This window comes from Oncorhynchus keta, chromosome 30, assembly GCF_023373465.1.
Source record: "Oncorhynchus keta strain PuntledgeMale-10-30-2019 chromosome 30, Oket_V2, whole genome shotgun sequence".
Classification (NCBI taxonomy): domain Eukaryota; kingdom Metazoa; phylum Chordata; class Actinopteri; order Salmoniformes; family Salmonidae; genus Oncorhynchus; species Oncorhynchus keta.
The window spans coordinates 25,189,687-25,205,218 of record NC_068450.1 but is presented as its reverse complement, the minus strand read 5'-3'; the positions used below and the strand labels follow the sequence as shown (position 1 = coordinate 25,205,218).

General features: G+C 41.8%; 1 protein-coding gene across 2 annotated transcripts; it reads left to right on the top strand.

Annotated features, from left to right (window-relative positions):
• The first annotated feature begins 646 nt into the window (after positions 1–646).
• ids (iduronate 2-sulfatase) lies at positions 647–14,889 on the top strand. Of its 2 annotated transcripts, none has more exons than XM_035756592.2 (9): positions 647–665; positions 6,477–6,613; positions 6,741–6,918; positions 7,417–7,505; positions 7,786–7,986; positions 8,334–8,504; positions 8,760–8,886; positions 9,194–9,361; positions 10,105–14,889. In XM_035756592.2, the coding sequence occupies exons 2-9, from the start codon at positions 6,500–6,502 to the stop codon at positions 10,632–10,634; spliced, it is 1,578 nt and encodes a 525-aa protein (XP_035612485.1). In that variant the 5' UTR covers positions 647–665; positions 6,477–6,499; the 3' UTR covers positions 10,635–14,889. The 2 variants fall into 2 exon arrangements, with proteins under 2 accessions (XP_035612485.1, XP_035612484.1); XM_035756591.2 differs by lacking the exon at positions 647–665 and adding an exon at positions 5,992–6,167.
• Positions 14,890–15,532: the final 643 nt, after the last annotated feature.

The following is a 15,532-nucleotide window of genomic DNA, read 5'->3' as shown; positions in this document are numbered from 1 at the left end:
CAGCAGAACTGTAAATAACAAAAACATTATACTGTATAACTGAGCTAGTGAGCTAGCGATGCTGGGTGGGAGGCTGAATGTGTCACAGACAGACAGGGATGTCAAAACAGCAGCAACAACAACACACAGTTCTCCTCTCAGTCTGGCCTGGTTCTCTTCTCATGGTGCTGGAAACCTTTTAGAGCTGACCCTTGAAACGACCCACTCTGCTCTCCCACTCTCCACGTGAAAAGGGATCCTGCTGGGTTTTACTGCTAGATTAAACTGCTAAAGGCCCTCTCGTCTGCCTTTAACCTACAGTTGTTGCGGTTTTCACCAGGCATTCCTTCCATTCCAAATCATTTGCTCCACAGCATGTGTGAGCCTTAAGGGCACATGAGAAGGTATTTATCTGAAGGGTTTAATTGCATGGTGATAATCAACTAATTGTGCTTTTTTTTAAATGGTTTAAGTGTTGTGCTCTTAGTGATATCCTCTATTGAAAACATGGAATTAGTGCCATGACTCAATCTGGTTGGTCCTACTGGTCGAATGGGTGTGGTTGAGAACTGACCCCTATTAAAAACTTTGTGGACCAGCTGCCAGTACACTTTCTTCATGCCATTATGTTCAGAAATAATGCCATATATCGTTGTTAGAAAAACTAATCAAAACGTCACGCCAGGGTAAGCCTACATGAGACACAGACCTTATTTTAAGTGTTTCTAAAATCCCCTATGGGAAAATTAATGGTGGAAAAACGATTGGAACCATTTATTTTTCTTGCTGAGTCGGTGGTTGTGTTTGATTAAGGTTTTATTCAAAAGTATGGATTTCAGCAAACAAAGGCATGCTACAACAGAGGTCAAACAGGTACATGATAAGGGTTTAAGAATGTACATTCTTTAAGGATCATGTAAAGGGACTCTGAGTCAGAGGTTCGTGAATTAAAAAAGGTTTTATTTTTTACCTCTAGTAGCCTATGCGCTCAACTCTGTAGAGGAGTTGAGGTACTTGGCAATAGTGAACAGCATTTTATATCCCTCAAATGGGGCGTTATTTGTATTCTAATAAGGAATGTAAAGTTATTAATGGTCAGATCATACCAGATAGCTATTGGCAATAAGCAACTGGACTAAATTGTATTGACCACAGCCTATTGAAACAGCAAAAACACTCATAACCATTATCCTTATGTGTTGCAATAATAGGATATTGTAAAAAATGTTTTAAAAAAAAGATTGTTTAAAATATATTTAAGGGGATAATGAGTCGCAAACTAAATATAACATCGAATTGTGTCCCAGGATATTCTTCAAATGAGGTATAATTCAATAACAACGCTTCGGTGAAGTTGAAGAAACCATCAACTGAATTCAACAGGCTTTTTGCGAATCTAACACACAGCAAAATAGAAAACTGGAGCGAACCATATGGGAGCTTCGCATATCAATCAAACAATTGTCTCTAAGTTCGTCTTGAAGAAAATGGTACTTACAAACTGAGTTATATATTTCAGAGTACGCAGTCATCCATCAAAGTCAAGAAGACCTCGGTGATTTGTGATGATTAGATCTGGCCCATTGAGGTCTCGTGTCTTCTACTAGCCTGCAGAAGCACTGGAGTACCGCCCATGCCGTCCGCGAGAAAGTCGACGAGTTGTGTGCACCAGTTGACTCATTGGGAATTTTCTTTAGATAAATATCAACTGTAAAATTAATCAAACAGTATCAGTCAAAGATGCAACATTTTCAAGTGTACTGTCCCCTAGCGTCCCTAGCTATTGCTTTTTGTATGATTTGTGTCTCAATTCCATCTGTACTTTAAAAAAAAAATCTTTACGGATTTCCTGGTCAATTAATTTTATGTCCATAGATAATCAGTGTTTGACTCGGACTGAAATAGTTGCGGGTACTCAATTTGGGTGCTGGTACTGTTTATATAAGTGCAGGAGCTCGACAGTACTTTTGAGCTAATATTCTATAAATGGTACAGGTACCGTACTCAGCTCCAGTGAGCTCCTGCCCAAATCAAACACCGTGTATAATCTGTGCTGGGGAACAAGGAGAATTGATGGGAAATATATGGCCAGCAATGCTCTCTAGTGGTAGTTTTTTGTACGGATCTTAAATGATTCTGCCTTAAAATTTGACAAATCTATGCATTATACAAGTTGACCAAACACGAATTCTATGATGATTTTATTTGGAAACTAGATAGAATACATATATTCTACATTTAGATGTTAGCAATTTGGCATAGTATTTTATCCAAAGAGACTAACATGCAGTTAAACTAAGTCCAACTAAACAACCACACATCAGTCATTGCAAATAGCTTGAAAGAGATGGAGATATTTTCACCATAGGCAGACTCAAAGACAGGTGGTAAAGGCCTACAGTAGGGGGAAAAGTACGAGAAAGTGGTAGGAAGTAGGATCTGGCAACGACTCATTGGAATAGTCACCCCCGGACTCTTCAATAACCCTGGCCTTTGAACCATTGAGATCTGGCAACGACTCATTGGAATAGTCACCCCCGGACTCTTCAATAACCCTGGCTTTTGAACCATTGAGATCTGGCAATGACTCATTGGAATAGTCACCCCCGGACTCTTCAATAACCCTGGCCTTTGAACCATTGAGATCTGGCAACGACTCATTGGAATAGTCACCCCATTGGAATAGTCACCCCCGGACTCTTCAATAACCCTGGCCTTTGAACCATTGAGATCTGGCAACGACTCATTGCAATAGTCACCCCCGGACTCTTCAATAACCCTGGCCTTTGAACCATTGAGATCTGGCAACGACTCATTGGAATAGTCACCCCCGGACTCTTCAATAACCCTGGCCTTTGAACCATTGAGATCTGGCAACGACTCATTGGAATAGTCACCCCCGGACTCTTCAATAACCCTGGCCTTTGAACCATTGAGATCTGGCAACGACTCATTGCAATAGTCACCCCCGGACTCTTCAATAACCCTGGCCTTTGAACCATTGAGATCTGGCAACGACTCATTGGAATAGTCACCCCCGGACTCTTCAATAACCCTGGCTTTTGAACCATTGAGATCTGGCAACGACTCATTGGAATAGTCACCCCGGACTCTTCAATAACCCTGGCTTTTTGAACCATTGAGATCTGGCAACGACTCATTGCAATAGTCACCCCCGGACTCTTCAATAACCCTGGCTTTTGAACCATTGAGATCTGGACTCATTGCAATAGTCACCCCGACTCATTGCAATAGTCACCCCGGACTCTTCAATAACCCTGGCTTTTGAACCATTGAGATCTGGCAACGACTCATTGGAATAGTCACCCCGGACTCTTCAATAACCCTGGCCTTTGAACCATTGAGATCTGGCAACGACTCATTGCAATAGTCACCCCCGGACTCTTCAATAACCCTGGCCTTTGAACCATTGAGATCTGGCAACGACTCATTGGAATAGTCACGACTCATTGGAATAGTCACCCCCGGACTCTTCAATAACCCTGGCTTTTGAACCATTGAGATCTGGCAACGACTCATTGGAATAGTCACCCCATTGAGATCGGACTCTTCAATAACCCTGGCTTTTGAACCATTGAGATCTGGCAACGACTCATTGGAATAGTCACCCCGGACTCTTCAATAACCCTGGCCTTTGAACCATTGAGATCTGGCAACACCCCGACTCTTCAATAACCCTGGCTTTTGAACCATTGAGTCACCTCATTGGAATAGTCACCCCGGACTCTTCAATAACCCTGGCTTTTGAACCATTGAGATCTGGCAACGACTCATTGGAATAGTCACCCCGGACTCTTCAATAACCCTGGCTTTTGAACCATTGAGATCTGGCAACGACTCATTGGAATAGTCACCCCGGACTCTTCAATAACCCTGGCTTTGAACCATTGAGATCTGGCAACGACTCATTGAACCATTGAGATCTGGCACCTCCGTCACCCCCGGACTCTTCAATAACCCTGGCTTTTGAACCATTGAGATCTGGCAACGACTCATTGGAATAGTCACCCCCGGTGGTGCCCATGTCCATTATCTCATAGGTGCAAACATTTTTGTCCCTGGCATTGTAGGCTGAAATCCCACCTGAAAAGACATAGACAATAGATTTTTACCATGGTATGCATGCATTCGCAAACATAACAAACATGCAACTCGTTACTTCTATCCAGTGGTGTAAAGTACTTAAGTAGTTTTTGGGGGGTATCTGTACTTTATTATTTATATTTGTCCAACTTTTATTTCACTACATTCCCAAAGAAAATACAATTTTCCCTGACACCCAAAAGTACCTTTTACATTTGGACAGGAAAATTGTCTAAATTCACACATTTATCAAGAGAACATCCCTGGGATCCCTACTGCCTCTGATCTGGTGGACTCACTAAACACAAATGCTTTGTTTGTAAACTATGTCTGAGTGATGGAGTGTGCCCCTGGCTATCTGCCAATAAAAATGTTAATAAATACAATTGTGCCTTCTGGCTTGCTAAATATAAGGAATTTGAAATGGGTTATACTTTTGATACTTAAGTACATTTTAGCAATTCCATTTATGTTTCATACTTAAGTAGGCCTATATTTAAAACCAAATACTTTTAGACTTTCACTCTAGTTACTTTCTATTAAGGTATCTTTACTTTTACTCAAGTATGACAATTGAGTACTTTTTCCAGCACTGCTTCTATCAAACTATAGAGTAGAGTTGTGGGTGAGACACCTTTCAGCTGGTGCTCCTTGGGCCATGCTGGGAATTTCGCCTGGATCCTACGGAAAGAAAATGTTTATAAATCAATCAAACCACTTTTTTAATGCTTTCCTAAAATACAATTCAAGCCACTGATTATAGCATCACTGCAATTCAAAATCATGAAATGTTGTGTTTCTAGCTCCCTGGAGCAATTGTCAAATGTAATGTAATATGAATGAATAGCCTCCTGAAAAGAAGAATAGGAAGATGCTATTAAAACCTGTCAGATTTAAACAGAAATCCCCTTGGTAAAATCTGCTTCCTTATTCTCACACAATCAACAACATATGCACACAAGTCAACCTACATCAGCCCAAAGCCGTTCCCATTGTCTTCCCAGCCATGGTCCAAATTAATTATGTGGTAAATGGAGGTGAAAACGCCTTTCGTGCAAAAGTTGACACAATAACCATCATATCGACGTTCAATTTTGAGTCTCGTGATGATATGGTGTGTAGTCCTCCACCACGACCCGGGAAACCATGCAGTTTATTAGACTACAGATAAAATACATGATGATGAACTTCACAGGGTGGTGAAAGTGCACGATGATTGCGCTTGATGCTACTTTCCAATAGCCTATCAAGGGTCTTATTCTGTTGACATGATCATCGATGCTTGACTGCCGTTTGACAAATACAAATATTGTCCGCTTTATCCATAATAATCTCTTCGTGTAGAAGAGCCTACATGAAGATCCTAGAAGAGCACTGCATCTGCGAGCTGTTGACACATTTGCGATGTGTTTTTGTGAGAAAACTATCCGTAGAGTTGAAAATGCGATGGAAACACATTGCACTTTAGCTTTTTATTCCGTCCATGAACAGTTAAGCGAAAAAGTACATTGCGTACATTATGTCATCATTCACTGATTTGTAACTGCAACAGGTCCATTTTGTGGAAACATACCACTGGTGGGAAAATGCCAAATGTGTTATGCAGATTCTAGAATATTCGCATGGAAATCTGTCGCCAATTGGATGGATGGAAAGGTAACTAACTACTCACTGATTTTATTTGTATAGAATACATTTGTGCATATTGAAAATGATAGGAATACCTGTCAACTTCATAAATAAAGGCGGGCGTCTAGGTTTCAGAGCATGACGTAGACTTTCCAACGACCAATGGAAATAGAAAGAGGGGAGGTCCTTTCACCAGGAAGGTATTTCAGCAGACACGATGCGATCAATGTTTTGACACAGTCATTAGTTGTCGCGTGTGTATATATATATATATATGTCCATGCACTACCTTTATAGACCACGCACGAGCTTCATAGACCACGCACGAGCTTCATTAGCTTACAATTGTTTTAGCTTGGCGAGGCTCTGTTGCCTCACGATGTCTCTGTCTGTCCATAAATGGTTTTGCGTCCTGATTCTGTGTATGTTCTCTCATGACGTTGTTGCAAAAACAGGTAACTCACTTTTCAAAAACCTTTTTATAGTAAGTCGCTTCTTGTTGATGTTGAGTTTCTGTGAGAACGTATTATTGATCAGTAACATTGTTACAACTTTAGTCGTGTTGCCCAATGTATGGCGTTCGTTCAAAGCTTGCTACGTTGTAGCTGATTTTTAAGGCGGGGCAATTATGGCTTCCAAATTCTGATATTTTGCGAAATGCCTGATCTGATTGGTCAATAACAATTTTAGTGGTGATTGAATCAGAATTGGGCTGCCTGTGTTAACGCAGCCATTGTAACCTTGACTAATATATTTTTCTTTAGTTAGGCGCAATGTTCTCTTCATCATGGCTGACGATTTGAGACCAACATTAGGATGCTACGGGGATCCTATTGTAAAGTCACCAAACATTGATCAACTTGCCTCTAAAAGTAACGTCTTTCTCAACGCATATGCCCAGGTAGTCCTACAACAAAGTGATTTTAACGCTGTAGCGCAAGCCTACTTTAGTTGGCAATTCATTTTCTACCAGTGATTGTAACTATATAGACAAAATGGGACAGTAATTTCTCTCATTCAATTTGTAGCAAGCAGTGTGTGCACCAAGTCGGACCTCCTTACTAACAAGTCGTAGACCTGACACAACCCGGTTATATGACTTTAACTCCTACTGGAGAGTGCATGCGGGGAACTACACCACTCTCCCTCAGTACTTCAAGTCAAAGGGCTACACCACCATGTCGGTTGGAAAAGTTTTTCACCCAGGTAAAAGGATCCTAGACATTTTATCAACAGGTTGCCATTTTATTGGGATGAATCTATTCCTGAAGGCTGAGTGGTTTCTGCTTGATGGGCCAGACGCAAAGTCAAAATTGGCTATATAGTTTTAAAAAATGCATTCACAAATGTTTGTTTTGGTCCTAATTGAAGTTGGGTGTAAAGTTAGCAGTGTGTTTAGTTTTCAAATCTGACTTTGTGGCTAGTGACCAACCAACAGCGCTGCCGCCAGGACAGGATTCATCCCAATAAATGCCAACCTGCCGTTTGTCTTAAACCTACTTTATGTTATTGGTTGGTGAATTCTTAGTCTACATTGAGAAATTAAGTAACAATTATCTTCTGTGCTTCTGTGTTCAATGGTTTAAAACCCCTTATTGCACAAAATAAGCAACAGCTCTTGTCATGTGACGTGAATCTATCAAATTGCCAGAGGCTGTTTCCCATGTCGTCTTAATACTAATATCGCTGTGTTTTGTGCTGAAGGCATAGCCTCTAATCACTCGGATGATTACCCGTACAGCTGGTCTGTACCTCCTTATCATCCTCCCTCTTTCAAGTATGAAAATATGAAGGTCAGTGTTTGTCTTGACTGCTGCCATAACTCCATGGTCTAGAGGCTTTAGCCATATGGCTTAAATGATGTCAGTATACTGAATAGTCTATTTACTTTAGTGAATGGATTCCATTCAGTAGACATTAATTTTAAGAAATTGCTACAAATGCTTATGCATGTTATCTGATTTCAGCCCTCTGTATGTTTAGTTTAACTGCCTAATGTAAATGTCTCATGCATTTAAAACAATTCTGAAGGGTTTAATGTTTAGCATGAATGAAATGTACTGCTTTGTTTAGGTTTGCAAGGGCAGTGATGGCAAACTGCATGCCAACCTGTTGTGCTCAGTTAATGTGTCTGAAACCCCTCTTGGGACACTGCCAGACATGGAGAGCACAGAGGAGGCCATCAGGCTGCTCAAGTCCACAAGGGATTCTGGCAAGAATTTCTTTCTGGCTGTTGGATTCCACAAACCTCACATTCCCTTCAGAATCCCACAGGTACTGCAGCTGCCTGGCTTACTTCACCGTAACACCAGGAGCGGTTAAACCAGGGGTTTCCCATACTCCGTCCTCAGATCCCAAGGGGCGCATGTTTTTGCTCTACACTGCTGACTCAAATCAACTAATCAAGCTTTGATAATTTGGATCAGCTGTGTAGTGTTAAGGTAAAAAACTAAACGTTCACTCCTTGGAGTCCTGAGGACAGAGTTTGGAATACGCTGGGTTAAACCATGATGTAGATGAGCAATAAATGTAGATGGTATGATTTGTAACATACTGATGAAACTGCCATGGCACTTGTAAACTGTAATTTTGTTCTTAAATGGCCTAACTCTCTGTATTAGGACTTCTTGACACTCTATCCCCTGGATAAGATGAGCCTGCCTCCAGACCCTGACGTTCCTAAAGGCCTCCCCAGCGTGGCCTACAATCCCTGGACTGACATCAGGAAAAGGGAAGATGTCCAAGCTCTAAACATCAGCTTCCCATATGGGCCGATCCCAAAAGATTTCCAGGTTGGTTTGGTATCCGTTCATTATTTGTAGACGCAAGGTATCTATTCTATATGGTTTTTATTGTGGCTGTAGATGGTTGAAGCACAACTGGTGGATTTCTTTCCTTCCAATCTGTTACATGAGGTGATATGATGCAGATACATGTTGAACTATTTAAACATTCTTACAGAAACCTACAGGTCGAAGCAGCATATTATACTACAGCAGGTTGCATACTGTTATGTATTATTGATATACCATAAATGTTGGCTTCAGCTCCAGATTCAACAGCACTATTATGCATCTGTGTCATACATGGACTCCCAAGTGGGTCGGTTGTTGAATACTCTGGATTATCTTGGCCTGGCTGAAGACACTGTTGTGGTCTTTACATCTGACCATGGTACGTCAATTCTTCCTTCTGTTTCAATACGTTATGTACTGTAGTGATCAAACTGCTGTCTAGCCTATAATAGTTTGTCAATGGGTACATTTCTTTTGTAGTTTGTCCACTAGATGGGGCTGTGACAACACAAATTCTGCCTTTACACTCCTGAGTTCAGACTTCACCAGCCTCAAGCTTGGATTCCTTCAAACCTTATGTTAACTTGACTAGGAACTGTTTATGCATGTTGTATAGCGATAATTAAATGTTAGTCTTGTTTAAATATGTTTGGGTATGTATTTGTAATAGGATTCATTTCTTACAGGCTGGTCACTTGGGGAGCATGGAGAATGGGCCAAATACAGCAACTTTGACGTGGCCACACGCATTCCACTAATGTTCTACGTAGCAGGCGTGACTGCAGTCCCTCCTTGGCCAGAGACCTTCCCTTACATTAATGTGTTTGGCCCAACACTGCATCGCTTCACACGAGGTATACTATACACTCCTATAGTCAATAACTAACTAGTTTTCATTCCTCGTGCACTTTTTATCACTGATCTGGCAAGATGTGGTGATGATGAAGGCAGTATGGTGGAAACCGATCCAGTTTTTTTCTTCCCATCAGTGGTAGTGTAGGAGAGGAAGCCATTAGGAAGATTGAATTGCATACTCCTTGCGTCTTCTCCTCTTGTCTTCACAAAACCCATTGGTGGAGGCAGAGGGGAGGGACCTCTGGTGTTGTCATCCAATGTGTTCTGAGAAGGATAGGACGTGAGGAGTATGTCAATGGACTGCGTTTAGACAGGTATCTCAATTCTGCTAAAAAAAAAATCAGGAATTGGTCTTTTGACTTATCAGATCAGCCCTGGAAAAAGAGCTGATGTGAAAATACCTATTGTGGTTGGTCAGAAGACCTATTAGTGAAAATGATAGAATTGGGCTGGCTGTGTAAATGCAGCCTTTGAGACACACTATTCTATTCTCTCCAAGTCATTCTCCCAGGACAGATTGCATGAAGTTTGTGTTCCACTATGGCTGCGTCTACACAATACTGAGATTTTTCCACTAATTGGGCTTTTGATCAATCACATCTTTTTCATTTTTTTTCTCTTTGGTGAAAAATATCAGCATTAGGCTGCCGGTAAATGCAGCCTATGTAACATTGTTATTCCCCATATAATGTAGTAGACTATCGGTTGTGGGGCTGTGACTCACAATACCTCTTCTCCACAGGAGGAACAGTGAGCAACGTGAACGAGCTGCTAGATATCTTCCCCACTGTGTCTGTCCTGGCTGGGCTGAAGCCCCCGCTCACCTGTCCCGACAACTCCCTTGATGTGGAGCTCTGCACCGAGGGACACGACCTGGCCTACACCTTCAACAACGACGACAACCACAAGAAGTCTGAGGCCATTGCCTTCAGCCAGTACCCCCGGCCCGCCGACACCCCCCAGGAAAACTCCGACCTGCCCGACCTGAAGGACATCCGGATAATGGGCTATTCTCTGCGCTCCTGGGACTATCGCTTCACTGTGTGGGCGGGCTTCGACCCAGCTAGCTTCCAGGCTAACCTGTCAGACGTGCATGGTGGGGAGCTGTACCTCCTGGAGGAAGACCCAGGTCAGGACCACAACCTGTACAACACCTCTGAGCACAGCCTGCTGCTCTGCAAGCTGGGCCAGGGCCAGCAGCCCTGGGCACAGACCCTTAAACAACACCTCCTATACCTCACTGCAGGGAATAAATCTAAAGGGATGGCATGATGCTTTGTGTAATGAACTATTTTGCTGTGTTCATAAGGGATGTTTCCATTCTAGGCAAGTGCCTATATCTAGATTGTTTCAGCTTCTATTGGCACTTTAGGTTTTTAGGTGTAATCCTTGTCTTAGCAGTTCAGGTTTCTGAATGTTGATGGTGAATTTCAATAGCAAGAATTTGACACCAGCTCTAAATCGAACCTAACAACTCCAATAGATCCCTGTTCACTGGTTATCAGTATGCTAGTTTGAGATCAGACTTATTTTTCAAGCATAAGGTAATGTACTGTAACAAACTGATGGTGAAATGTGTATTTATATAGGGAAAGATCATTAGGGCCAACATGGAGGTGTTGGTGAACATGCTGTACTGTAACAAACTGATGGTGAAATGTGTATTTATAGAGGGAAAGATCATTAGGGCCAACATGGAGGTGTTGGTGAACATGCTGTACTGTAAAACTATCCACGTTCATACTTTGCACAAAGTGGGGGGGGGGGTAATCTTGTCAATGTACAGTAGCAGGAAAATACTGGTCCTCACAGAGGATCTACCCCAGTGTGTTCAGGGCCAGCAGACAGCCTTCATTGCCAGCTGGGCTGGAAAATTCCATTCTTGTTTTTTGCATTCTGAACGTGAGGTCAGGCCAGTTGGCGATGGATCCATGGGCTGATTGAAGCTTCTTTTAATTGCTTGCGCCAAAGGGGAATTGCATTTGTGCTCAAACTTTATCTGTGATTTTAATTCTCTTTCAACTCCTGTACTTAGTTCTGCTAGAAAATGTTCCCCATTTAGGTTCCTTCCCCTGTGAATGAGGCAGTGTCTTTCAGCTCCCAGACAGTGTTATCTGGAGAGAATGTGCAACTCCTCAAACATATTGTCCAAAAATAATTATTCTTACCACTCAACTAGTCCTATCTATACAAATGTGTGTTCACTACTTCTTTCATAAGAGTGACTCTCCTGAAGTTAAGGTAGTGTGTACACTCAAATTGGTTAATTTGACTTTAATCTGTCAGGCACTGTCACTAAACCTTGAGTTGCAGCACTATCCTGATGTAATAGGGCAGGGGAGCGCTTCATTGACTCATATAGGAATGTTATTTACCTTAAGTAGACAATGTGACCTAACACTGATAGACAATGGACTTTAACCATGCAAACCTGTTAATATGATTAAACAAGGAATCAATGTGGATGTGGTAATGGGTCACTGCTTAAGATAATTATTACTTTGACACAACCATGTGACATCTGTGTGGTGAATGAATCTGTTACATCCAGGGTTGGTTTTGAAAAGCGCATGCAGATTGATCGGTTGTGTTTAGGAATCAATCCCCATTTGTTGGTATTTAACAAATCCATATCAAATTAGTGTCACTTTGTCTTGCTGATTCAGAAGCACCTTATTAGGGTAGCGGGTAATGGCAATTTATTAATGAAAAAATGCTTGATGACGATTAATGAATTGAGAGAATGATGCTGAAAAACCAATCTTTATTTTAGAAACACAACTCCCAAGTTGCAGCAGCAGCACCCTGCCGGAGGAGGGAGAGTAAAGACTTATCAGCCCAATGTCAAACCCATACAAGCCAGCTGGACTGTTAGGAACTAGTCTGACAACTATGGTGCGACTTGGAGATCATGAGCAGGCTCTCGCTCATAATGAAGTGCTCATTCTTTTGATCGCTGCCGGTCTCCACAGTCTGGTATTGAGATTGGTTATGGCCCACAGCAACTATTCAAAACAACTGACCTACACCAGCAATTCAATATGAACTCAGATTTACAAAAATTCCCAATGTTATGATATAGTGTATCTTATTTGTCTGTCCTTGCCTGCAGAATATGGTAATTAGAAACAATATTATTCCTCAAACTCAAAACTGCATTATATGTACAGTATGTATATTTGTTTGCATGAAATGCACTATGTCTCGAGGGCAAATGTGCCTTGTCCTTGTAGCTTGGCTGAGAGGAGCAGCTGGTAGACAGTGTTTATCTCCAGAGGATGTTGTACTGTAGGATATGGCTGGTAGACAGTGTTTTTCTCCAGAGGATGTTGTACTGTAGGATATGGCTGGTAGACAGTGTTTATCTCCAGAGGATGTTGTACTGTAGGATATGGCTGGTAGACCGTGTTTTTCTCCAGAGGATGTTGTACTGTAGGATATGGCTGGTATACAGTGTTTATCTCCAGAGGATGTTGTACTGTAGGATATGGCTGGTAGACAGTGTTTTTCTCCAGAGGGTGTGGTACTGTAGGATATGGCTGGTAGACAGTGTTTTTCTCCAGAGGGTGTTGTACTGTAGGATATGGCTGGTAGACAGTGTTTATCTCCAGAGGATGTTGTACTGTAGGATATGGCTGGTAGACAGTGTTTTTCTCCAGAGGGTGTGGTACTGTAGTATATGGCTGGTAGACAGTGTTTATCTCCAGAGGGTGTTGTACTGTAGGATATGGCTGGTAGACAGTGTTTCTCCCCAGAGGATGTTGTACTGTAGGATATGGCTGGTAGACAGTGTTTATCTCCAGAGGATGTTGTACTCTAGGATATGGCTGGTAGACAGTGTTTATCTCCAGAGGATGTTGTACTGTAGGATATGGCTGGTAGACAGCAGTGCTCTAGTAAATGGTGTGGCAGATATTACAGCCCAGGATCTGATGCCCTCCATCTGGCCTAGTGAGGCAGAGCGCCAGCCAGGCCAGCAGAGAGTCTATGCCCCCCTCCTCCCCTCCCTTTTCACCACCCTCTCTCCTGGCACAGTGAAGCTGAGATGTATCCCACAGCCAGAGCAGAGGACTATCTCAGTAGTGATCATGTTGACAGCTGTGTTTAACAGAGCCGTCTGGGATAGGAGACAAGTGGTCACTACTATGCTCTCAACATACAGTCGCAATAAGGGGATATTTCAGTGTTGATAATGGATGGCTTCCAAAAGCCCTTATACGTCTCAAAGAATACAATGCTTTTGTTTGTAAGATTTTATTTATGTATATATATCCTGAACAAAAATGTAAAGGCAACGTTCTACAATTTCAAAGGATTTATGGAGTTATAGTTCATGTAAGGAATTCATGTCAGTCAATTGAAATAAATTCATTAGGCCCTAATCTATGGATTTCCCATGACAGGGAAGGGGCACAGCCATGGGTGGGCCTGGGAGGGCATAGGGCCTACCCACTTGGGAGCCAGGCCCAGCCAATCAGAATTCGTTTTTCCCTAAAAAGGGCTTTATTACAGACAGAAATACTCCTTAACACCCCCCCCACACACACACACACACACACACACAATTCCCTAAAACAATGTTGGAGGCGGCTTATGGTAGAGAAAACATTACATTCTCTGGCAACATCTCCTGCAGTCAGCATGCCAATTGCACAGTCCCTCAATTTGAGACATCTGTGGCATTGTGTTGTGTGACAAAAACAAACTCCACTTACACTATTGTACTGGTCAGTCCTTTAAATAGACCTACTATCTGTGACTCTTGTTTACCTGACTGTCTGTGTATTTAATAAGATTAACTTCAAAGATGCATAATTCATTTTTTTTAACCTCTTTTTCTACTGACAGCTGCCATATGTTTAATTTCAGTCATAAACATTTCCATGGAGATGCATTACAAAGTAAAACAGATCCAGAGTTGACGCTCCATGTGAAAACATATCAGACAATTACGTGAAGTTTCTAATGAAACCCTCTAAGATTTTCATACAAACATAATATTGCTGTCTGAAATTGTTATTCAAATGTGTGTGCCAATATCAATTAATATGCAAAGGTATTTTTTTGTGGTGAATTTTCTATAGGTTTTATGAATAAAGATGACCCAATTTCCGAAACCTGTCGATCTACTTAAATTAATCGATTAATTGTCACGCCTTGGTCTTAGTATTTTGTGTTTCCTTTATTATTTGGTCAGGCCAGGGTGTGACATGGGTTTATGTTGTTGTATTTCGTATTGGGGTTTTTGTATTATTGGGATTACGGCTGAGTAGGGGTGTTGTATGGGCTTGGCTGCCTGAGGCGGTTCTCAATCAGAGTCAGGTGATTCTCGTTGTCTCTGATTGGGAACCGTATTTAGGTACCCTGGTTTCGCTTTGTATTTTGTGGGTGATTGTTCCTGTCTCTGTGTAGTTTCACCAGATAGGCTGTAATAGGTTTCACGTTCCGTTTGTTGTTTTGTATTTTGTATATTACGTTATTTTCATGTATCGTCATTTTATTCATTAAAGAACATGAGTAACAACCACGCTGCTTTTCGGTCCGACTCTCTTTCGACAAACGAAGAACGACGTTACATTAATTGTATAGTTTCTACTTGGGTGCTATGTGAAAGCATCTCACTGGACCTTCAGAACACTGGGAGGAAAGGTGTAAGATCACTTGAGGTGTAAGATCATTACCCCAAGGTTCAGTCCCTCCTCTCCTCCCTCTATCCTCAGCATGGTGATGTTGGGGTCTGTGCCCTTCAGACTGCCATCTGCTGTGATGTGCTGTAATCTCCGATGGTACAGGGCCATCTGTTTACGCTTTACCAAGTCAGAGAAGGAAGTGCTGGTGCAGGCAGGGTGCTAAAACAGGAATCATAACGACCTGAGTTAGAATGAGGACACTACTTCTGAAAAACCACTGTGGCTAATCATAATAATAATAATACTATGAGATTGTGAAATTAGAGGGAGATGCATCCCAGGGGCATTGCTAGATTGCTTAAATCACTCCAGCACATTAAGTGTAATGAAATAGTTGTATATCACACTGCTTTAAAGGACAGCTAGTCGCTTCTGTCTTAAACATGCAATTAAAAGAGCTTTTGTGGTGGTGGAACTGAAAATTACAGCACAGCATTACAGCACATAGCCATGATGTAATTGGTGGAAATGCATGATTTA